General features: G+C 43.4%; 1 protein-coding gene across 3 annotated transcripts in view; it reads left to right on the top strand.

Moving 5' to 3' along the window:
* LOC124252047 (zinc finger protein 709-like) overlaps window positions 1-9,721 on the top strand; it is a 42,932-nt gene extending 33,211 nt beyond the window's left edge. The window contains exons 2-5 of one of the 3 annotated variants that reach the window (XR_006891899.1): window positions 5,741-5,867; window positions 6,321-6,381; window positions 6,774-8,339; window positions 9,443-9,721. Coding sequence is in view for 2 of the 3 variants with exons in the window: in XM_046685144.1 (XP_046541100.1) it covers window positions 5,741-5,867; window positions 6,321-6,381; window positions 6,774-8,097 (1,512 nt within the window). In the remaining variant the exon portion in view is untranslated. Of the gene's footprint in view, window positions 1-5,740; window positions 5,868-6,320; window positions 6,382-6,773 lie in introns of all 3 variants that reach the window. The other 2 variants (XM_046685145.1, XM_046685144.1) reach the window with 2 other exon arrangements.
* The last annotated feature ends 15,346 nt before the right edge of the window (window positions 9,722-25,067 follow it).

Here is a 25,067-nt window from a genome sequence, read left to right as displayed (position 1 = left end):
TTTCCAGTCTTGTTGATTATAGCCATTCTGACCAGAGTGAGGTGATACCTCATTGTAGTTTCGATTTGCATTTCTCAGGGCCAGTCTTGAAAAAAAAAAGTAACTTGAAGTCAGTTGAATGAGAGATGTCCTGTTTCAGTCAAAAGGGATGAATTGTCTTCATCCTTTTTTAAAAAGACAGCAGTTTTCAGTTTACAGAAAAATTGGTCAGAATTTACATAGTTTCCACATAACCCTTCTCTCTGCATCCACAGAGTTTGCACTCTTTTTCACATTTGGTATTAGTTGTGTACATTTCTTAGAATTTCCAAGCCCATATGGACGCATTACAGTGTACGGTGCACATTAACATTGACTCTGTGTGTTACACACTGTGTGGGTTTTGGCAAATGTGTACTGACGTGGACCCATCATTTCTGTATCATGGAGTGTAGTTTCGCTTCCCTAAAACTCCTCTGTGCTCCACCTATTGACTCATCCCTCCCTCCAACCTCCAAATCCTTCACAAGTAAAGATGTTTCTAGTGCCTCATACTTTCGTCTTTTCCAGAACGTGATATACTTGGAATCACACAGTGCAGAGCCTTGTCCCATTGGCTTCTTTACTTAGCAATAGACTTCTAAGCTTCCTCCATGTGTTTTCATGGCATGATAGATCATTTCTTTTTATCATTGGACGGTGTTTCATTGTTTGGACGCACCACTGATTGACTGTTCGATGCTTGAATGACATCTTGTTGAAAATTCTAACTCTTGCCAATTATGAATAAAGTGCTTAGGTTTCAGCTCATTTGGAAAAATACCACGGCGTGTGATTGCTCGTTCTTACTCTATGTAGTGACAGTGTATTTTATTCTGAAAGGAGGTTCCTGTCTTCCAGTGTGGGTGTTCCAAATCCCGTTTCCACCCTCGATGAACTAGGATTCCCTGTAACTTTGCATTTTCACCGATATTTGCTGTTCTGAATATTTTGACTTTTACCCATTTAATAAGTGTTTCGTGATCCCCGTTGTTGTTTTCTTTGCAATTTCCTAATGACATTTGATGTGGAGCATGTTTCATATTGCTTATTTCTCATCTAGATCTCTCCTTCAGTGAGCTGTCTGCAGATCTTTTGCCCATTTTTTAATTGCATGTTTTTCCTCTATTACAGTTTAAGAATTCTTTGCAGGGGCTGGCCCCGTGGCCGAGTGGTTAAGCTCGCGTGCTCCGCTGCAGGCGGCCCAGTGTTTCGTTGGTTCGAATCCTGGGTGCGGACATGGCACTGCTCATCAAACCACGCTGAGGCAGCGTCCCACATGCAACAACTAGAAGGACCCACAACAAAGAATATACAACTATGTTCTGGGGGGCTTTGGGAGAAAAAGGAAATAAATAAAATCTTTAAAAAAAAAAAAAGAATTCTTTGCATATTTCAGATGCCAATCATTTGTCCAGTAAGTGTTTTACAGAGATTTTCTCTTTCTCTGAATTGGTGTTGATCTTCTCTTTACACCATCGTTTTCAGAGGAGGAGTTTTTCGTTTTACTTAAAATTGTAAAACTTTTGGTTTTTTCTTTTGTGGACCTTGCTTTTTGGTTTTCTATGTGAAAATTCATCAAGAAACACAAGGTCATCCAGATTTTCTTCTGTGTTATCTTGTAGGAGTTTATTCTTTTGGCATTTTACATTTAGATCTGTGATGTGTTTTGACTTAATTTTCATGAAGTGTGAGGCCTGTGTCTACATTTGTTTTGTGTGTGTATTTGCACGTGGATATCCATTATTTCTCCCACTGTTCGTTTAAAATACTTTCGTTTTCATTTGAATCTCCTTTCCTTCTTTGTCAAAGTTCAGTTGACTGTGTTCGTGTGGGTCTAGATGGAAAGCAAACTTGCTGTACTCTCTTATTAATTCCGGGAGTCGTTTCTGTCGTGAGTTCTTCCAGTTGTTGCATAGAGACAGTCATATCATATGAAATAAATGCCATGAATTTAGCTTCAGGATTTGTGAAGATGTTCTTTCTCAAGAAGTGGAAGTTCTCCTCTATTACTAGTTTATCATAAATGAATGTTGCATTTTCTCAAGTCGTATTTTATATTCGTTTCCCCTCCTTTCCTTTCTGATGTTAGTAATTCCTGTCCTTCCTCTTCTCTTTGTTATCTTGAGTGCATATTTCTCAATTTTATTGGTCTTGAGAAACAAGCAGCTTTTTTCTTTTCATTTTCTCCAATGATTTCCCACAATGACATTTATTTCCTTTCTAATTTTTATTATTTCTTTTATTGTGCTTGCTTTGGGTTTAACTTGCTCTTCTTTTTATTCCTCGCTAAGGTACGTGCTACGTTAGTGATTAGAGATCTTTGATTTTTCCAGTGTATTTGTTTGATGGCATAAATTTCCCCCTAGAGAATGCTTTCGCTACATTCAAGAACCTTTGCTATGCTATGTTTTCAGGTTTTTAATTCAAAATTATTTTTCTCTTTTCTTGAGACTTGTAGTTTGATACTCTGTAGTATTTAGAAGTGTATTTTTGAATCACCACATATGAGGGAGTTTTCCAACTCTTGCTGATATTGCCTTCTAGAGGAATGCCTATGTGATGTGAGAGCCTATTTTGTGTGATTTCTGTTCTTTCAAATTTGTTAAGGTGTACTTTATGTCCCAGAATGTGGTTTGTTTTGGTGAATGTTCCATGTGAACCTGAGAAGAATGTATATTCTGCTGTTCTGTGAAGTATTCCGCAGATTACAATGAAACCCAGCTGTTTCGCAGTGCTGTATATTGCACCTCTGTCCTTCCTCACTTCCTGCCTACTGAAATGTCTAATTCCTGATGAGGGGGTGTTGACTTTTACAGCTGTGGTACTGGATCTGCCTATCTCTCCTGCATTCGGTCAGTTCCTCCCTGAGGTGTGTTGCCCCTCTGTTGTTAGGCAGGTACACATGCAGCGTTGCTGTGCCTTCTCAGAGAATAGACCCCTTTATCCGTACCTACTGCCCCTCTATCTCTGCATCTTCCTCAGTTTGAAATCTGCATTGTCTATGATGTCTATTCCTCTGGCAGCTTCCTTTGGATTCGTGTTGGCATGGTCTGTTTTTCTCCATCCCTTTACCCTTCATCTGTCTCTGACTTTATACTCAGAGTGGGTTTCTTGTAGACAACATATAATGGTATTTTTTGAAATCTATTACTGTGTCTTTCAGTTGTAATGAGACCATTCATGATTAAAAGTGAGTATTGATTCAGTTAGATTAATATTTACCAAAATTTTAATTTTTTCCATTTCTACCCTTGTTTGTTTTCTACCATTTTGTCACCTTCCCGAGCAAAAATTGAGCATTTACTGTAATTCTTTTTCCCCTCTCTTAGCATATCAGTTACACATTTTTTTAAAAACACATTTTACTGGTTGCCCTTGAGTTTTCAGCGTACATTTACAACTAACCCCCCTCTGCCAAGTGACACTGTGCTACTTCACTGTGTGCAAGTACCTCTTAACACCCTGTCCCCAATTTTCCTTTCCCTGTGTCTTGTCACATTGCTGTCATTTATTTCTCTTGTCCATAAGGTTCTTATTACCAAATGCATTGTTGCTAACATTAGTTTAAACAAAGTGTCATCTGTTGTATTAATTATAAGAAACATAAAAGATATTTCCCCTCCTTTTTTCTTCTTCTAATCCCCTACCTTTATCATTTACATTCTTTCTGATAAACTTTCAAACAATTTCATTCAAAGTATGTGTACTCGGGACAAATTTCTTCAAATTTTGTCTCAGGAAGTCCTTATTTCTTCTTTATACCAAAGGATAATTTTGCTTGACTGAATTCTAGGAAAGTGGGTTCTATTTTCAACACTTTAGATCTTTCAGTCTCCTCTGTTGTTGTTGATGGTTTTTGAGAAGTCCCATTTAACTGAAATCTTTGTTTCTTTCTGGCGAAGGTGTGTTTCTTCTCTGGCATTTTTCAGTACATTCTCTGCGTGTGATGGTTCTCTAGTTTCAGTATCATATCCTGGGTTGTGCACTCTTGTACTTTATCGTGTTTAGTGTTCTGTAAGCTTCGTGGATGGACTGTGTGCTGGCTATCATTAATTTTAGGGTTTTTCAGTGATTATCACTTCACAGTTTTCTGTCTCTCTCTGCCTTTCTTTTCCTTCAGGTTTTCCAATTATGTATATTTTAAGCCCTCCCTTAAAGAGGGTTGTCCTAGGCTTTATGGATATTGTGTTCTGTCCTTTTTGTTATTTTTACCCTTGCATTAGACTCTGGTTAAATAGATTTTTTTTTCTTTAGTGCAGGCCTTATTAAGAAGAGAATATGTGGCGCATATTTCAAAATGTCATTTTTTTTTATTTTTCCAAAATTCAGAGACATCTATTTACCCTATGACTTCAGGGCTTTCTTGGATCTAAGAAGGGTTGTTCATTTCAAGTTTGTTCATTTTCTTCTTGTGAGATCAAGAATGACAGCTTCTAAGCTCCTTAAGTGCAGGATCAGAAGTTGGCAGGGCATCATCTAGAGTGGCTGGTCAGGAAACACTTCCTCTTAACATTGGAGAAAGGAAATTTTATGTTCTTTTGGAGGAAACCACTATTAAATCCTTCATCTATTTTATAATCGTGCAAATTTAACAGGAAACCATTGTGGACTTCTAGGAGCTCCCTTGAAATCTACAGCTCTCCTTTTTGTTTTTTTTAAAGATTGGCACCTGAGGTAACAACAGTTGCCAATCTTTGTCTTTTTTTCCCCCTGCTTTGTCTCCCCTAGTCCCCCCATACATAGTTGTACATTGTACTTGTGAGTGCCTCTGGTTTTGCTATGCTGGATGCTGCCTCAGCATTGGCTACCATGCGGTGCCGTGTCAGAAGTAGAGTGCACGAACCGAACCACTTGGCCACAGGGCCAGCCCCAATCTGCAGCTCTTCCTATACCTCAGGGTGAGCAAAGCTCAGGGTACACTGTTCGCATGTGACCAGAAAGAGCTCTTATGGCACATTATTATCTCAGAGTGTGTTCTGAAAATGGTGAGAAGTAGCTTTGAGGCCCATGAGTATAGTGATACTATGGTCTAAGTTTTCATGGCTTCTTCCTTGTGCCTGAGCTCTCAATTCATAATAATTCCAGCCCCATCAAAGCATACAGAGTGAGAAAGGTAAAACTGTGTTTCACTACAACAAGATTTCTATTCAGCCAGCTGCATCTGATTACCTGTAATGGCGTGGAGTAGTTTAGGACAGTGTGGGCAGCTTCGCTTGGTCAAAGTTTGAATTTCACAGGCCGCCTGGACTCTCAGTTTGGTGATGGGACCAGACCAAAAAGCTTCCAGTTGTTCACTGTGTTTTTATTCACTGAAACATCATGTAGATTTCACCTTCTGCTTCATGGAGTGCTGTAACCAGTGGTTCATATGGAAGAAGATGAAAGAATTTTTCTTAGTAGGAATCATCGGTCCACAAATGATATTTGTTTCATTTGTATAGCATTTCTGGCATTTCCCAACATGTTCTGGAACTTGTTATTAGAGAGAAAGAGGATATAATGACACCACAGTAAAATTGTGTAAATATTTCCGTGTGTTCATAATATTGTTAAATTGATGAGCATTGTGTACAGAAAAAAGGGAGTTTGTGATGATCACAACATAGAATAAATGTTTGGAGATAATAGAATCCCATGTAACCTTCCTAGAATTGGAGTATAGATCCCCAGTGCTGTCAGGCTCATATATCCTACTCTACACACATTTGTGGTGTTTTAGGACTCAGTAGCCATTGAGGATGTGACTGTGAACTTCACCCCAGAGGAGTGGGCTTTACTGGATCCTTCACAAAAGAAACTCTACAGAGATGTGATGTGGGAAACCTTCAGGCACCTGGCCTCAGTAGGTAAGAGTGAGGACATTCCTTCACTGCATCAATGAGAGAACTGCTGCTTGCCCATAAAGAGTGTGCTAAGGGGCTGGCTCGGTGGTGCAGGGATTAAGTTTGCACGTTCAGCTTTGGCGGCCCGGGGTTTGCCAGTTCAGATCCCGGGTGCAGACATGGCTCTGCTTGGCAAGCCATGCTGTAACAGGCATCCCATGTATAAAGTGGAGGAAGATGGGCACAGATGTTATCTGAGGGCCAGTCTTCCTCAGCAAAAAGAACAGGATTGGCAGCAGTTGTTAGCTCAGGGCTCATCTTCCTCAAAAAAAAAAAAAAGTTCTAAGCTGTAGAATATGAAAAGGGGAGGTTGTTAGTAAATAAAGTAGAAATGGTCAGATTATCAAACAGTTGTAATCTAAAAATTTTTCTATAATTTCTAATAATTGTAATAAAATTTCTGGGTCTGCGTTTCAGGAATAACATGGGAAGGTCATGATATTGAAGATGAGTGCAAAGACCAGGGGAGAAAACTAAGGTGAGTCACACAGTAGAAAGCTCTGTCTCATGTAAGATTCCCTGTATGTTAGGAAATTTTTTTTAAAAAGAGCAAAGAAAACAAATAACACTTGCTGCAAATTTAGCTACACTTACAAAATTTTGACCAAGTATACTTTCTGAAATGTGATGTAGAGGTTCACTTTTTGCAAAATATTTCACTTAGAAATAGTATTAGTGAACCCTGTCTATGAATATCACTGTTTGGATAATAGCAAGGGGTAAGTCCTCTTGCGGAAAATTCAGTATATTTAATTTCAGAGAATTCACAGAAGGGAGAAAACATAACATTTCCTATAGATCATAATAAACATAAGAAATATACAATCGTTAATAGAGAAATCATTAACAATGTGCTTCTCATTTTTACAGAAAGCATAGGGTAGGGAGACTCTGTGAAAGTGAAGAGGGTAGTCAGTGTGGAGAAAACGTTAGCCTTCTTCCAAATCTCAGTCTGAACAAGAAAACTACAGGAGTTAAACCATGGGGATGCAGTGCATGTGGAAGAGTCTTCACGCATCATTCATCCCTTAAAACGCACATTAGATGTCACACTGAACATAAGTCATGTGAGTATCAAAAATATGGAGAGAAGCCATATAAATGTAAGGAATGTGGGAAAGCCTTCACTTATCTCACTTTACTTCGAGTTCATGAAAGAACTCATACTGGAGAGAAACCCTATGAATGTAAAAACTGTGGTAAAGCATTCACTTGTTCCAGTTCTCTTCAAATACATGGAAGAATTCATACTGGAGAGAAACGCTATGAATGTAACAAATGCAGTAAAGCATTCACTTTTTCTAGTTCTTTTCGACTTCATCAAAGAACTCATACTGGAGAGAAACCCTATGAATGTAAAAAATGCAGTAAAGCGTTCACTACTTCCAGGTCTCTTGGACTCCATGAAAGAACACACACTGGAGAGAAACCATTTGAATGTAAAATATGTGGTAAAGCGTTCAGGTTTACCACTTCCCTTTCAAGACATGAAAGAACTCATACTGGAGAGAAACCCTATGAATGTAAAAAATGCAGTAAAGCATTCACCACCTCCAGTTCTCTTAGAGTCCATGAAAGAACTCACACTGGAGAGAAACCCTTTGAATGTAAAACATGCACTAAAGCATTCACTTCTTCCAGTTATCTTCAAAAACATGAAAGAATTCATACTGGAGAGAAACCCTATGAATGTAAAAAATGCAGTAAAGCATTCATTTGTTCCAGTAATCTTCGAGTCCATGAGAGAACTCACACCGGAGAGAAACCCTTTGAATGTAAAATGTGTGGTAAAGCCTTCATTTCTACCCATTCTCTTTCAAGACATGCAAGAACTCACACTGGAGGGAAACCGTACGAGTGTAAAAAATGTGGTAAAGCATTCTCTTCTTTCAGGTCTCTTGGACTCCATGAAAGAACTCACACTGGAGAGAAACCCTATGAATGTAAAAAATGCAGTAAAGTATTTATTTGTTCCAGTAATCTTCGAGTCCATGAAAGAAGTCACACTGGAGAGAAACCCTTTGACTGTAAAATCTGTGGTAAAGCCTTCAGTTATACCAGTTCTCTTTCAAGACATGAAAGAACTCATACAAGAGAGAAACCCTACGAATGTAAAACATGCAGTAGAGTATTCACCTTTTCCAGTTCTCTTCAAAAACATGAAAGAACTCACAATGGAGAGAAAGCCTCATGAATATCAGGAAAGTGGGATAGACTTTACTTCTCATGCAGGCTTTTGAGGATATGCACAAATGCACACGAGAGGATAAACCATGTAGACATAAACAATTTGGGATAGATTTTGTCATCCCAGTTCTTCCTGAAGGCATGAAAGGACTCACTTGATAAAAATGTCTTGAATGTAAACAGCATGAGAAAGACATCAACTGGCCTACATCTTTCTGTGTGAAACTCCCACCAAAAAGAAATGTAAAGGTAAGTCCTATGAAAAAGCTTCATGGAATTTAATTTGTATGTGAGCTTCTAGAAAACTTTCAACAGGAAAGAATTGTTATAAAAGTAGTAAGTAGATTGTATTTATCAAACTTCTTTATTAAAGTGCAACATTGGACTGTGGATTTCTATTAATTACTTCAGAAATGCATATTGAGGTGAGATGAGTCTGCTAGTCATCCTTTGTAAATAGTAAATAAGATTCATAGGTAGTGCTTTTCCCTTAAATCAGTTAATAATTTTTTATCTTTACTTTTTTTATAATGTTTTAATTTTTCTCTGTTAAGGGGCCATTGAAACATGACAGTTTGTATTTATTGTGATTTTCTTAGTGGCCTTGTATTATGGTTCCCTGATATGCCTCATCCATTGTACATATTGTACGTGTTTTAGAGAAAGCTCCTTTTTGGGGTTGGTGGGTGGAGGAGCCTGTTTTTATTTTCTGTGCTGTTAAACAGTTGGAAAAAATTGTGTATGGCAAGTTTATCCAATAGTGTACTTCCTGTGAATTGTTATTTTCCTATTTGGGCTTTTGCTGTTTGTCCTTCCTTCTGACTGGTATTTGGTGAATAGACTTTGAATTAAGTAGAGGCCTGTGGCAGGGCAACAAAATCTAGAGCTGGACACATCACCCCTGTACTGCATCATGTCAGTGAGGGTAATCTGAAGAACTAGATCTTTAAGAATCCATCCCCTTTATGTGCCATGTTGGAATTCCCCAATGGCCTCACTTACATGAGATTTGGAAGGCAGAAGCACACAAGGCCTTAGGCCGATTTTTCAGTGACCACACAGGGAGGGACACAGTTACGTATGAGCTTCATGAACACCATCTGCCATCCCTTTTTCTGGATTCTTCACCCTTTCTGTCAAGAGTATCTTGAAAACCACCAATAACTAGTTGATTTCCATATTGTTAGAGATGCATTTTCCACCAGTTTCACATCAAAGATCCATTGGAGTTAGGGTCTTTCTGTAAGGCCTCTTGTGTCCACCAGGAAGCTAATTCAGACCTTTGTGGGTGGGAGTATTGTCTGATTCCTCTTTTCTCTAGATGATAATTGAATAACGTCTGATGTGTACAGGAAACACCTTGTGATGTTGATAGTGCTAGTGAGCACATTTTCCTGCTCGACCATGGCATCTACAATGGGACATAAAAAGAAGCACCTGTGAGTTTGTTTCCCTGCTGCGTTGTGCAGTGGCTGCCTTGACCCAGTTGTTCCATGTGAGAACAATCACCTTTCGCGTGCTGGGAAGACTGTGTTTCCTGTTTCTTGTAGCTTGAATGGGTTACCTCGATGTGTTCTCAGTAACCTTGAGTGTATGTCAATAAAACTATGTCCATTTGTTTGTGAAATGAACACTTCTGTAGTTGTTTCATTGATATATTTTATCAACTGTTCCAGTCCATCCTATGTTAATACATATTATTGTGGATTTCATTTTTACAGACTATATTAATATCCATTTTTGATTATGGATTTTCAGATACACTTTGCAAGGTTCTTCATTTAGTCGTTATACATTGTGAGTCAGTTTTATCATGTGCAGACCAATTCAGGTATTTCTTCCTTAGGCAAACTGTATTTCTTATTCATTTACAGTTACAAATTTTGACATGAAAATAATTTCTCATTCATTTTTAACCTAAAAATTAACCATCATGTTTTTTTTCGTTGCCCTCTTCCAGTGACCTGCAGGATTACACCTGCAGTCAGAGAGGGGTGTAAGGAATTCTAGTAAGAATGACCACAGACGTAAAGCACCTTGAGGTGTAGCGGTAACGATGCTCAAAGGACTTCTTACAAGATTTTGATCTGTGTTTGTGGATTTGACTGCACTTCAAGGAGGCAGGTTATTTTCTGTATTCGTTGATGTGAGGAGGTAAACTTAATTCTACCTTTTGTAAACCTTTTTTTTCCTGAACCGAATCATTGTTTTGTAGAACGGAAAAACAATGTAGTGAAGGTAAGTTAATTTTTAAGAAGTTCCAGTCAGTCATTTTAGTAAGAAGAAGGAAAAGAATGATTTTTAGGATTTGGACTTTTATACTTTCTCATTTTTACCTCTGTGGTCACAAAATACTGTTAGTTTTGTCTTGGAAACTGTACTTTTAATGAACAAGCTGTCAGACACTTTTCTCTTCAGCAGGGTAAGACCTGGCCTTGCAGTGGATGCAGCCAGCACATGGTCAACTGGAACAGCTTTGCCTTTCCTACTTATAGTCAAAACACCGATGTATTTCCTATGGTGAATTAGACCCTGTTTACTGTGAAGTACCTCATTGAAATACATAAATTCTCTTCTTGGTATCCTACATAATATTTTCACTATCTCCTTTAGACTCAGCTGAGGCCTTTGAGTTTACGTAAATTGTGAGACAATGCAAACCCAGCCAGCGAATTAGGACCACTGTCCCACTCTGAAGCCTTCCCTTCTCCGAAACTCTGCTGTTGCTGGTACCGTTTCAGCGTCCGTCACAGGCCATGCAGTGTGGAGTGGGTGTACACACTGTAGCAGAGCTGAGACACAGTGGGATCTGGATACAGAGCATGAAACAGACAATTCCTGGCAGTCCTGGTGCTTCCATGTTTGTGGAAAAGCAGAAGTGGTCACAGTGAAGCTTTGTTTTATAGAATAGAAGGAAGGCCTTTGAAGAAAAGTAAAAAATAGCATTGAGCTATTAGGCTGAGGTGTGTTTATATCTTTTCCATGAGTGTAGGAGTGAGCGAGGATGTCATTATTATTGTTATCTGGGACTTGAGACTTCCTATTGATCTAAGCCACAGATATTTGTATTGTCTTTTGTTTTTAATGTCATTTGAGAGGATTTTTATATTACCATTAAATATTTAACATGTTATCATTTTTGGCATTTTCGTTTTGCTGCTCTACAGATTGGAGTGTGCAACATACACCCCATTAAACCATGGAGTTCCTCCCACTTAGAGAGACAGTAGCCTTCACCTGCCCTGTTCTAGCTCATCCTGAGTGAATTCTATGAGTAGAGTGACATCTCTGTGAGTCCACTGTGATCTCCCCGTGGAAACAGCACAAAGAGCTCTGGCTGGTTAGAGGCAACCAGCCAAGGAATAATTGAGTGAGCTGCAGAGAGAGGATGTCATTCTGAGTAACATCCTAATTGAGTGTAAGAGGAGAAATGGGAAATTTTCAACAAGTTTTCATCACAGGAGTGACTGGAAGTCTTTAATTTCAATGATCCAGAAAGCCCCGGAGCCCAGGCAGCTGATCACAGGTTTCATTTCCATATGCTTAGATGTCCAGCACTTGGTGTGGAAAATTGCGAAACAGCAACAACAGCTTCAAGGTTTAAAACAGCGAAGGGAACAGAATGTTTTCCTGGTTTTTTAGTGTGAACTTATGAATTGGAGGGGTTTCATTCAAATGGACACCATAGGATTGTTCTTTTGAGGTGATGGAATTTTTTGATCTTTTGATGGCAGTATTCCTAACATTTCTGAAAACTCATGAGAGCACTTAAGTATTTTATATACGTGTTATATATGTAATTATTAGAAAGTGAATAGTGTACTTACTTTCATATGCTAGAAGAATGTTAAGGTCTCCTGAACCTGGATTTTTACGTGTTCAAAGCTTTCAACCACTGTGGGATCCTTCTTAGGAAGATTGCAGGACTGAGAAGAAGGACTCAGTCCCCAACAGGCCTTTCTTGCAACCCTGTCTCAATTTTAAAAAACACCTTCTAGGGTTGCACCTGCCCTCAGCTCATACTCATAACTAGGAGTGAAATGAGAGGGCTTCCAGACTCTCTCTTTGAGTTTGTCAGGTTCATGGAGACGTCTTTGGAAATACCATGGTCTGAAACATAAACGTGTATCTCAAGCAGAATCTGCCTGAGGACATCCTCATTCATGTGTGTCAGCATCAGATCTCACTGCCATCCACAGACCATTTTCAGCTGCTCATTTCCCATCTTAGGCCTACTCTGTGCCTGCTTACTTGGAACATCTTTAGAAATCCACACATGTCCCACTGTGCATTTTCTCTGAGGCAAAAGGAGGGAGCTGTGAGCTGAAAGGGTGACAGAAGCAATGGTAGAAACCATGTCATGGGCACATTCTGTCAGCCACAGTGACAGCCATTTCAAATTTATCAGATCTGCTTGCTTATTCATTCACAGGACACTTAATGTTGACTGACTTTGAACTGAGAAACAAAAGCTCTGGAATCTGATATAACATTCCATTAGTGTCCCCCTCCCCACAGTCCTTCTCAAAGATGCCTTAGCAGCCTCTCACTGAGCATCCAAGAGTCTCTAAACCCCCGTGGTGGACATAAATTACCCACGGCATTCTTGTTACAGAACTATTGTCTTCATTGGGTGTTGCACACAATTAGAGAAGCCACTGCTGTCAACTGATGGAGTCTTTATGTAAATGGAGTGCCTTCCAGGGCCTGAGTGGATGATGCTCCAAGCCAGCTTCCCAATTTGCCTTAGGTCCTGAATGCAGGACATCCCAGGCTGTCTAATCAGAAGCCTCCTCATTGAAGAGATGGGTATTTACAGCATGGAGCCAAACATTGCTCCTCTGGAATATCCCATTAACAACTCATAAGTGTTTTTGTTCTCTGATGTGATCCATTCTGAGGAGATCATTTCCATTTTAGACACACTGGCCACTTAGAGAGTCACTTAGGAGTACATGGGTGACCAGGGTGTTCATAAACTTTATGGACAGTGTGCACCACCCGACCCGACAGAGTCCACTGCAGAGATGCTGCCATCTGTCACTACACCAGACAGGCCATCCTTGATCAAAGAATGGACTGAAGCCTCAAAGAGTGATCAGTCAAACAGCAGTCATGTTAGGAATAGAAACTTTCGTAGCCCAAAATCCAACCCGTCAGTACATTTTTGAGATCCTAGGTCATTACCCATGATCTAGCTGTTGGTCCCACCAACAGCACCAACCCCTTATCCAAGGTTGCCAACTATGTCTTAAAGAATTCTGGGAATATCTTGCCTCGCAAATATCCAAGTACAAGCCTGACCGCTCCTTACTCTGCCCATATTAAACCTCAATCTGCAGAGGCTGATTTTTATTGCTCAGGGTGATAAATTGACTTGAATTTCTGAGACACATATCAGCACCTCAGACCTGATGGTATTAACCTTAGCCTTACGCTCACACATAACGTGAAACCATTTACAGACCTCTATCTTAAGAGTCTAGGCAAAATTCAAGTGATTTCCCTCCTCTGCCGTCGTTAACCCAGTGATTGACCAGTGAACCTGATGTGAAAAAGCAAGTCACTGGTGATATCAGTGGACACACCTTCCAGGGTGAGGAAGGGGTCCCTACAGCTGACGGTAAATAGGCTTGGTAGGCCCACCCCCACCTTGGGCTCCTTGCTGTGCTCAGACCATGGTAGAACTTGATATGGACAAATTACTCATGCCATCATACATTACCCTGCTGAAGCCAAAGTGCAAGGACTTGCCAAGATGCTCTAAATTTATTGATATTATCAGCTCAATCCTGAAAAGAGGAAACACGGGGCTCTCGAATAAGTTGTTCAGTGGACATTTTACCTCTTCTACCACCGCAGGCTACTCGCCTCCTAGAAAGGTCTAATGGCCTCCTCAGGCCAATTTGCTTTCTTCTCAGTGGGCCTTCCTGCTGTTGGAGGCAGTGATTAGACTCAATCCCAGTCTTCGGGGCTCATTGCTTTGTTGTCATCGTCAGGCTCAGTGGCACCTGATAGAGGCCTTTCCCTACTGGAGATTCCTGCCAGAATGGTCACTCCTAGAGGTCTCTGGTTTGTTGTAACAGTGCACCCTGGCCACCACTGTCGTATCCCACTGCCAAGTCTTCCCCTCACCTTGCCTGTGGTCTGTGTGCCCTGCATGTAAATGCTTCATTTGGGGTACCTCCTTCAAAACCCCTGTGGCTCATCACATACAGATGTGCTGTTTTCCTACCATTTGTGCTCACGTGCTCATTGTCATGGGAGTCACTGCTACTGACCTGGGCACACATGAAGTCATTCAACAAACATCTTTCCTGCCAATCAAGAAATGTCCAAAACACTGAAAATTTCTGTGGCAGACAGCTGGTGTTTGTGATGTTTCCCTGAAGGAAAACCCCTTGGCAGCCGTGGTAGCTGCTGCCCAGTTGGCTTTAAAGTATTTATTATCCATCCAGGGAGAGCTCTCTTCCTCTAAGAGGGCTGCCTGTGGTATGTGGGTAGGAAGCTGACACCAATAACACAACAAGTGAGACAACAGATTAAAAGAATAATATCACTTAAATATTTGAACAGAGTTCTGGAACCACACTTACACGTTTCTGGATCCCTCCACATATTTGGATGACTCGATTCAAATGGTTTTTTGAGTCTTTGTCATCTTAAATATAATATGTTTGCACTTTTCACATAGGTGTTTAATTACTATTCAAATCAAATTTATCTGAATAGTGGCATCTGTCCCGAAGAGGCTTTTATGTGTCTGTTTTGCAAGCATACATGTTATTATTTCTATACAGAGCCTTCTTTCTTTAGACTCAGTATGGCCCAAAACTTCTCACAAGTTCTTAATATTTCTTACTCTTCCTAACCTTATTTCACTCTCCCTTTCTAGAGAGGGAGAGGGACTAAAACTTCTCAATTTTTTAAGTTCTGACCTACTACCTGTCTGTCCTTTCCTCAGTCTCCCTTTCCAGAGAGGGGCTAAAGGGGGCTCTTCTTTCCAGCCCTAGGTAGGAGCCTATCCGTCCCAAGAAGAGGGGGGAACTTACCCGTCAGGTCCCTGTTCGGGCGCCGCTTGCCGGAGTCCAGCCTCGGCAGAGTCCATGTTCCCGCGGGAGGGACGGCATCTGCGAAAAACTGAGGGAGGGGAAAATAAAGAGGATGTGAGACTTGGGTTGGTGTTAGCAAGTCCAACTTTACTGTGCACAGATGTCATTTATATATTTTTCAGGATTAGTACAGAAATGGTTCTGCAAATATTCTCAGAGAGATAAGGAAGTAAAAAATGAGCACAAGAATATTTATTAGCATTCTATTCTTTAGAGCATAAGGTTAATGGTAGTCTTCTCTGCAATTAACTAGTGTTTGTTGTCTCTAAGCTAAAGGAGATAGGTACCTAGGCATCTGTTGTAATTCATGGTAAAGTTAAATCAAAGAGAGAAGGTCCAGGCCTCCGGACAGGACAGCAGTCTGTCTGGTTACATCCTGGTGGAGCCATCCCTGCCTCCCTCAATCATTTATGCCATTAGTGTAGATGGCTTTAGCAGTAGAATCAATAAGTGAAAATGGTGTAGTGTCCCAAGGGGAAATACAGAGCAACAGAAGTGAATGGATGATTTGTGTTCTGATATAAAGAGTCAGAGTGATCGTTCTCATCTTCACAAGGAAAAACTGACGAACCTGAAAAGCAGCACCTCTTCCTAGATCCATCAGTGACTTGAGATGACATGGCAACCAATGACCCCAAAATGAGAGATAGGTACAAATAGAGAATTACCACTTACTGGGAGGAGAAGTGACTGGAGCCAGCAACCTCTAGGAACACAGAAACTTTTAGGGATGAATTTGCCAATGTGTGGACTAGTCTGAGAGTCAAAAACATTCATGCCTCTAGTCTCAGGAAACTCCCCCAAATTCATTATTTTTTCCTGTGCTATAGGACCCCTTTCCGGAAAACAAAGTCCTCTAAATACCCATCTGTTGAACTGTTAGAATCAAGGTAAACAAAGCTGTCCCTAAATAAGAAAGGTGTTCACTTCAAATGTGCTGGCAGAGGAACAACTCATAAAGAATCATGACAAATCATAACATGGTGTGACGAAAAGAAAATGACAATTCTCCAGACACTAAAGAATTTCTCAGAAGGTTGTGATGTATCTGATAGAGAATTCACAATAGCTGTCATGAGGAAACTCAATGGGCTACAAGAAAACTCAGAGAGACAGTTCAATGAGCTCAGGAACATAATGATGAGGAGTACTTTACCAAAGAGATTGAAACTCTAAAGAAAGAATCAGGGGCCGGCCTGGTGGTGCAGTGGTTGAGTTCGCACGTTCTGCTTCTCAGCGACCCGGGCTTCGCTGGTTTGAATCCTTGGTGCGGACATGGCAGGCTTGGCACACCATGCTTTGGTAGGCGTCCCACATATAAAGTAGAGGCAGATGGGCACGGATGGTAGCTCAGGGCCAGTTTTCCTCAGGAAAAAAGAGGACTGCCAGCAGTTAGCTCAGGGCTAATCTTCCTCAAAAAAAAAAATAACTATTAATAAAAAGAGAATCAAATTCTGGAGCTGAAGAACTCAACAAATGAGATGAAGAATGTAAGAAAAAGCATTGGAAATACAGTAGACCATATGGAAGAGAGAATTCGAAAGCTCAGGGGTGGGCCCAGTGGCGCAGTGGTTAAGTTCGCACATTCTGCTTTGGCGGCCCAGGGTTTGGCGGTTTGGATCCTGGGTGCAGACATGGCAGTACTTGGCAAGCCATGTTGTGGTAGGCCTCCCACATATAACATAGAGGAAGATGGGCACAGATGTTAACTCAGGGCAAGTCTTTCTCAGCAAAAAAGTGGAGGATTGGTGCCAGATGTTAGCTCTGGGCTAATCTTCTGAAAAAAACAAAAAGGTAGAAATCTAGAAATGATTCATGTGAAACAGGAGAGAGAACTAAGATTTTTTAAAAATGAAGAAACTCTATGAGAACTGACTCCATTAGAAAAGGCAACATAAGGGTAGTGGGAATCCCAGAAGGAGAAAATGGGGAGAAGCGAGCAGAGAGCTTATTTAAGGAAAGAACAGCCGAGAACTTCCCAAATCTGGGGAATGAAATAGATATACAAGTCCACAAGGCTGAGACTACCTAATTATCTCAATGCAAAAAGAGCTTCTCCAAGACACATTGTATTAAAACTGTCAAAATTCAGTGATAAAGAATTTGAAAGGCAGCCAAGGAAAAAAGCCAGTAACCTACAAAGGTATCCCAATTAGACCATCAGAAGATTTCTCAGCAGAAACTCTGCAGGCCAGGAGAGAGTGCAATGACATATTCAAAATACTGAAAGATAAAAACTGCCAGCCAAGAATACTCTGTCCAGCCAAGTTATCCTTCAGTTATGAGGGAGAAATAAAGGCTTTCCCAGACAGACAAAACCTACGGGAGTCCACCACCTCTAGACCTGCCTTACAAGAAATGTTGAAGGGCGCTCTTCTACCTCAAGTGAAAAAGCAAAATCACTCAAGACTTTGAGTAAGGTGATAATAGACAGAACCAGAAAATTGCACGGGTATTTCAGAATAGGGTGTTAAACACTTAATTATGGCAAAAAGGTTAAAAGTTGAAAACTAACTAAAAATCTCCCTAGCTGCTACTTCACTTTGGAAATGAACTCACAACATAAATTGGGATAATTTGTGACAAGAAAACATAAAAGGGAAGGAGGAAAAGCATGGAAGCAGTACAGGCAAATGAAGATAAACTCTCAGCAGGAAAAGGACTATTTTATGTCTGATACATTTTATGTAAATCTCATGGTAACCACAAAACAAAAATTTAGAGCAGAGGAACAAAGCATTAAAAAAGAGGAACCTGAGAAAAACATCATTGGAAACCACAAAGTAAAATGGCAGACAGGAACACAAGGGAAAAGGAAAAATGGAGATATAGATCAATTAGAAAACAAAAGACAGAATGGCACCGGTAAGTCCTCCCAGATCAATAATCAGCCTAAATGTAAATGGGTTGAAATCACCAGTCAAAAGGCCCAGAGTGGCCACAGGGAGTAAAAGACATGACCCAACTCTCCGCTGCCTCCAGGACACTCAGCTCAGCTCTAAAGACAAACACAGGCTCAAAGTGAAGGGGCAGAAGAGGAGCCTCCAGGCAAATGGCAGCCAAAAGAAAGGGGGTGTGGCCATGCTGACATCAGACAAATAGACTCCAACCCCAAAGTAGTAACAACAGAGATGGACCTTATATACTGATAAAGGGGCTAACCCATCAGGAAGACATAACAGTTAATAATCTATGTGCACCCGACACGGAAACACTCAAATATATACCGCACCCATTAGCAGACCTAAAGGGAGACATTGACAGCAACGCGATAATAGTTGGGGATTTTAAGCCCCCCCCCCCCCCCCCCCCCCCCCAGTTACATCAGTGGGTAGGTCACCCAGGCAGAAAGTCAACAAGCAAACATTGGCCTTAAATGAAACACAGTAACAGACACACTTCCTAGATATGTACAGACCGTTCCAACCAAAGGCAGCAGAATACCATCCTCCTCAAGTGCACGCAGAACATTTGTGTTGGGACACACAGCAAATCTCAGTAAATTCAAGCAAACTGAAATCAGATCAAGAACCTGTTGTGACCACAATGGTATGAAACCAGAGGTCAACTACAGGAAGAAGACTGAAGAAATCACAAATCTGTGGAGAGAAAACAACAGGCTGCTGAACAACTACTGAGTCAGTGTTGTCACAGATGAAATCTTGCCATTTGTGACACATGCATGGATCTTGAGGGTGTTATGCTCAGTGAAATAAGTCCGAAGGAGAAAGAAAAATGCCGTATGTTTTCCTCATGTGGAATATAAAACAAAAACAAACTCAAGCCCTGTCACCCCAGCTGCCACTCTGAGGGCTTTCCTCCTAGGAAGAAGAGGACTTCAAATTGTCAAAGCCTGCCCCCGCGGCCTGTTGCTAAGGGTGAACAAGTGCGGGGTGAGTTGCCTTGAAAAGTTGGGACACCGTTGTTTCACTCCCTCCACATGGAACTCAGGCGACATCTGTGGGGCGGTGAAGTGACACTCCCGGGGCACTGGTCACCCTGTCCCAGCTCCTGAGGTGGCTGGAACATAAGTCATCCATGAAGTGCCAGGAGACACAATGAAGACGACCTCTGGCTGCTGTCTCTCCCCTCCCCTGAGCACTCAACTCCTGAAGTGGGATTGGGACTCAGAAAGAGGCTTCCCGTTGTCCTCCAGACAACTCCAGGGTCCTGGCACAGAGTGGGGGTGAAGCAAGCCATAAAGCACATAGCTCTTCATCCCTTTCCAAAGAATGAAGGTGGCTGGCAAGAGGTCACGAGAAGTTCAAGTCAAAGAACGCTCTCAAAGAAGTGGAGAATGAGGTGAAAGGCAATTTGCAGTAGATTTGAGTATTTCATAAAGATCCAGCTTAGACTGTGGGCTGACTGGTTTCTGGAAAGAACCAGAGAATTAGACTGCTGGGAGGGGGCTTGCAAGGGTCGGAACAAATATCTAACAGTGACTTCAGGAAGTGTTTCTACAAAGGAGCGGACTGTTATTGGACTAACTGGCAGAGCCAGTGATGCCCCCAGGACCCTGGTGAAAACAGTAGAGCAATCAGGCAGCAGTTAACTGAATGGAAGCACGACATGTGGCCCCTAAAGGAGGAAGAGAGCCCTGGCAATACCACTGTCCCCCAGGACAGCAGTGGGCTCACCCAGAGCGGGGCCCACCTGAGGAGCTGGGGAAGCGATTTCGCTCTGTATTGCGGCTGATGAGAAACAACTTTTGTTCTGAGTTGCTGCCTCAGCGTGTTACAGTCTGAGGCCCCTGCTCACAGCCAGAATCTGGACGGTATGAGAAGGACCAGAGTTTAGGATTCTGCCGTAAGTTCCCACTTTACTTTCCCAGGGCGCCTTTTAAACTGAGCACTTAGAGTTCAGCCCGGGAATAGTTAGTGACCTCCGCCACAGCGCACTTCTAAGTACCGGGTGCTTGCTCCCTGCTCTCTGTCTCCTGCTCGCTCCTGACCTGGACAGAGGATGGCCCTTCCCCCAGCTCACTGCACCCTCAGCCCCCGCTTCTGTGACCTGTAATAAATCCTGTGACTCTGTTCCTTTGGGTGTGTGCCTTGAAACTGCCCCTTCAATCAAAATGAGCCTGTGGGTTTCAATTCCCCACAGTGGGAGCTCGGATGCTGAGGGAGCTCCCTGCTGACCCTGTGTGGGTGGCCTGTGCCCCCTCCTTCAGTGGGTCATAATCTACCTATCAATTCAATACACTGGCTCCAGCTTCTGCACACGATTGGCCATGGCGATGGGGCTGTGGGCTGTTTGTATGCACTCGATGCCTCAGAGCTGTGAAGGGCTTACTAACCTCCTCTCCTGGACCGCTCAGTCTCTCTGGGAGGAACCACCGCTTGCTGGGGTCTGGGGTGGGGATTTCCACTGCTGCATAAGCTGCTGCCAGGTGAAGCCTTGGATTCCTGCCCTACACTGTCAATGCTGTAGGTCAGACTGCCTTGCAGAGACCAGCCTGCAGGCCTCAGGGTGAGGTGGGTGTGTCTCCCACTCCTTTCTGAGAGACCCCGCGGGGTGTCAGGGCTTGAGGTGATGGGTTGTAATCACATTAGGAAGCCCTGGCGTTGAGCCCCAGAGAGATGACTGGGAAGGTAGGGCTCTGTCCATTTCCCCCAGGCAGGGACCAGGGGCCTGGGCCATCAGGTCCTGGGAGCTGAGGAGAGTTCCCCTAGATCGGTGCCGGGAGGAGAGATGGCTGCTGGGCCCACGGTGTCAGTGGCAGGTATTGGGGTGTTGAGCTTGGCCAGCCGGCCCTACCCCATGACAGAGGCAACTGTCCCAGGGGCATCATGGCGGGCTGTCCGGGCAAACGCTGCCAAGGCAAGTGCTTCTTATGGTGCTGCATTCCTTGCGGCTGTCACAAATCATCCCTGACCCCAGGGGACATCGGGAGGCCCACCCAAAACATGGTGCAGCAGAATGAATTCTCCCGAAAAGCAGGCCCCTGAGCACATGGTACCAGGTCCTCCCAAGTCCCCAGAGGAGGTTTGAAAACTACCAGATGCTTGTAAGACTCCTGCTCCAATGGCCTGGGCTCCACTGAATGCGGCAGTGCATCAACAGGCCAAATCGCCATTACTGCGTTCTTGGGGCTTGGGAGCTTTCCTGAGCGCATCAGCTAACACTGCACTGGTAGAGGTGGGCTCCAGCCCCCGGGGGATGATGGGGACACCCTAGAATGGGAGGCAGCAGCATGTGAGTCGGGAGGAGGCAACATGCTCAGGTCTTCCCCGTCACTATCCAGCAGGAGGGAGAGACAGAGACACGTAACTATAATAATTATCCTGAGAGAAGTGGAAGGTTTTTTAGAAAAAATTGTCCAAAGGGAGTGGGAGAGGGGCACATGTTGGCTCTTACAGGTCTTTGGACTCACTCCGAGCTCTTGCTCACTGAGACTGAGTCATGCCAGCTGGCTGGACTGGTCAAAGATCCCAGAATTCACAATTTGTTAAGAAAAAAAAAAACCTCAAGGTATTGAGGGCCCGTTTTATTACAGATACTGTAGGGGAGACCACGGACTTGTCACCACAGTGAGGACACTCCCAAACGACGTGAGCCACCAGGTCAGAAGATGCAAAGAAAGGGGGAAATGGACTCTGCAGAAGAGACGCCCCAAGCTCTGGAGCCCACAGGGATGAGGGGGAGACGCCCTGCCTCTCCTGACTTGGGCTTTTATGGCTTGGCGCCAAGCCCAGCCTTCCATCACGGTTGTCACAGCGAAGGCTCACTGTGCATGGAAAACCCTGCATGACACGCACCTCCTGTTACATCAAATTGGATGGTTCAATGGGTGTATCATTCTGTTGAGAGCCAGGCCCTCACAGAGCCTCATGACTATTTCCAACCCAGAGGAGACACCCTTGAGGCCATCACCTCAGGAGTTCTTCTTGAAGGGGGGTCTGCTATTCTTAAGGCCATGCTGTCACAATTCATAGAAATGTCAGCTACACTACAACAAGCAGTAGACTGCATCAATGCTGTAGCTGGACACATAACAGAGAATTTTCCAGATCTTGTTTGCCAGTAAAGGTGAATGGGCCCCACTGCCCCCTCCCCCAGAAACAAAAAAGAGTGTCCCTAGGGAATATGGGGGCTTCCAGGCTCCTTATTGGTACCACAGAGGGGTGGTACCTTGTCCCATTTCTCTCCTTCATGAGATGACCAGCAGGTCACCCTGCACTGACAGCTCTGGAGATCAGGGGTCATGAATGACCTAATTTTGGGACAGCCCGACCACAAAGTAGAAGCATTTGCTCAGGCACTGTGGGCTCTGCAAGAGACTGCCGACTCCCCACCCCAAGGATAGATGCTGTCAACTCTCAGAATGCCTCAGCCCTGGCAGCAGGATCCGGGATCCGTACCTTGATCTCTGAGAGTGGCAGCAGTCGAGGCCCCTCTGCTAGGAACCTGGCCATTCCCCAGAGAGTGTCTCTCCCCTGGGGGACAATCGCTCGCACACTTCCTTAATTATCTATTGGGACACACATAAGAAACAAACTTTTACTGCTCCCATTGACTCTGGAGCCCCAGTTACAGTGCTTCCTGGGAACCCCTCCAAACCTAAGCCAGGGGCGCCCTTTAAATTACAAGGGGTAACAGGTGGGACAGGAGAAGGCGTTCAACTTCCATTGGATGTCGCTCTCCAAACAATCTGCCTTAAAAACCTTCGAGGCCGGCCCAGAGGCACAGCGGTTAGGTTCACACGTTGTGCTTCAGTTGCTCAGGGTTCGCCAGTTGGGATCCTGAGTGCAGACATGGCACTGCTTGGCAAGTCATGCAGTGGTCGGCATCCCACATATATTAAAAAAAAAGTGGAGGAAGATGGCCACAGATGTTACCTCAGGGCTAATCCTCCTAAAAAAAAAAAAAAGAAAAGAAAATCTTTTAGTGGTGGTGACCTCTCTGGCCCTACCCTTTCCTGTTATAGTATGGACACCTCAAGGTGTCACCACACCATCTGGATCAAACCCACATTCCTGGCCTTCCTGGTGGGAGCTGCCCATTGGGAGCCAGTAAACTACCACTCCTGAGTTTGGACAGTAAATACCCCCGTATCATTTCCAATAGGGGACTGAGGAATTACCGCCCACAATTCAAGATTTATGAAACACTGCATCTCCTTTCGATTCTCCCATTTGGCTGGCATAGAAGCCTGCTACTCTGGAGTGGTGCCTCACAGTCCACGATGGAAATTTAAATGCTCAGGTGCCCCCTATTAGGGCTCCCATTCCCTACATTGTCCAATTAATAGAAGACATGCAAAGGACTCCAGGGGACTACTGTGCCATGATCAATCTAGCTAATGTGTTCTCTTCAGTATCGATCACCAAGGAGTCCCAGTCAAATTGTTTGCATATTTGAAGGGACCCAACATACCTTTACCTGGCTGCCTATGGGTGAGGTTAACAGCCAGGCTATTGCCCGCAATCTTTGCTGGCAAAACCTGGATGCCCGTACAGTGTCCCCTCGCACTGTCAGACACTATATTGATGGCATTCTAACTCGGAGCGCTTCAGAGGATGTGGTGCATGAGAGCCTAGCATGGCTGGTGACCCACCTACAATGTAGAGGATGAGCTATGGCCCCACATAAAATTCAAAGGCAGCCACAACGGTTAAATTTCTGGGAATTCATGGGTTGTCTAAAGGCTGGGAAATTTCACTTGCAAATGAACATCAATTCTTAACTATTCAGCCTCCCATCAAGCTACAAGCCCAACACATCTTAGGTCTCTTCACATTTTGGAGCAACACACACCACACTTAGCCATCACTCTCAGACTCATTCACGCAGTCACACAATCCCCCACAATTCATCAGGTAGAATCTCAACAGCAAGACTTACAGCTGGTGTAAAGGTCAGTTCATCAAGCTCTCCCCTTGCGTGCTCCTGGCTCCTCCTTCAGATTGAGGCACTGGCCACCATGGACTATGAGTCCTGGACCCTTGGACGAAACATGCCTCCTCCTGGTTGCCTATGGGCTTCTAGAACAGAGGGCTGCCTCCCCCAGCTGCCTGCTATACCCCATTGGAACATCAAATTCTGCCCACTCATTGGGTTTTGTTAGAAACAGGCCTTCACAGGACAGGAGCCTGGTCTCCTGCATGCCCACATTCCTGTCACATCATGGAAAAGGGATGCCTCCCAACAGTGGCTCGGCATGGCCACGAATGCCTCTTTGCTAAAATGGAAATGGTACCTTCAGGAATGGGCTCAACCTGACATGGCAGATCTTTCTAAATTACAGGAGGATGTGACTTCCCTGAGCCTCACCCCGTGGACCTTGAGGAACTGGTGACAGCACCCCCATTGCCTATGCCTCTGGTGGCCTGGGTGGACCCCGGGAAGAGCTGATGGAGCTACTAAGAGTCCGTGTACTTCACAGACAGCAATGCCACCACTGGACATGGTGGAGCCTGATGGAGAGCAGTAGTGTACCTTCCTGCCAGTGGTGCCACTCATCAAAGATGGCAAGTCAGGGTTGGCTCCGCTTGCTGAGCTGGTGGCAGTACAAATGGCTGTGCAGAGTTCCATTGCCCATGACAAGCCTCTTGTCCACATTTTTACTGACTCATGGACAGTTGCTAACAGGCTAGTGGTCTGGTTGGGCCAGTGGAAGTGGGACAATTTTCACATTCAAGGCCATACTATTTGGAGAGCATCAATTTGGAGGGACATTCTCCAGGCACCGGTCACAATTATGGTCACTCACATTTCAGAACATACAAATGCTGTCACATCAGAGTTAGTTTTCAGAAACTCTGAAAAGTAGAATTTAGCCTTTTGTAAGAGACATGTCCATTTGTAAAGGAAATCTCCATCTGTAAAGGTGTCTCCCTCTCTGTACCAGGAAGAAGGGGGAATG

This window comes from Equus quagga, chromosome 14 (genome assembly GCF_021613505.1).
Source record: "Equus quagga isolate Etosha38 chromosome 14, UCLA_HA_Equagga_1.0, whole genome shotgun sequence".
Classification (NCBI taxonomy): domain Eukaryota; kingdom Metazoa; phylum Chordata; class Mammalia; order Perissodactyla; family Equidae; genus Equus; species Equus quagga.
This window is presented reverse-complemented; position numbering and strand designations above follow the sequence as displayed.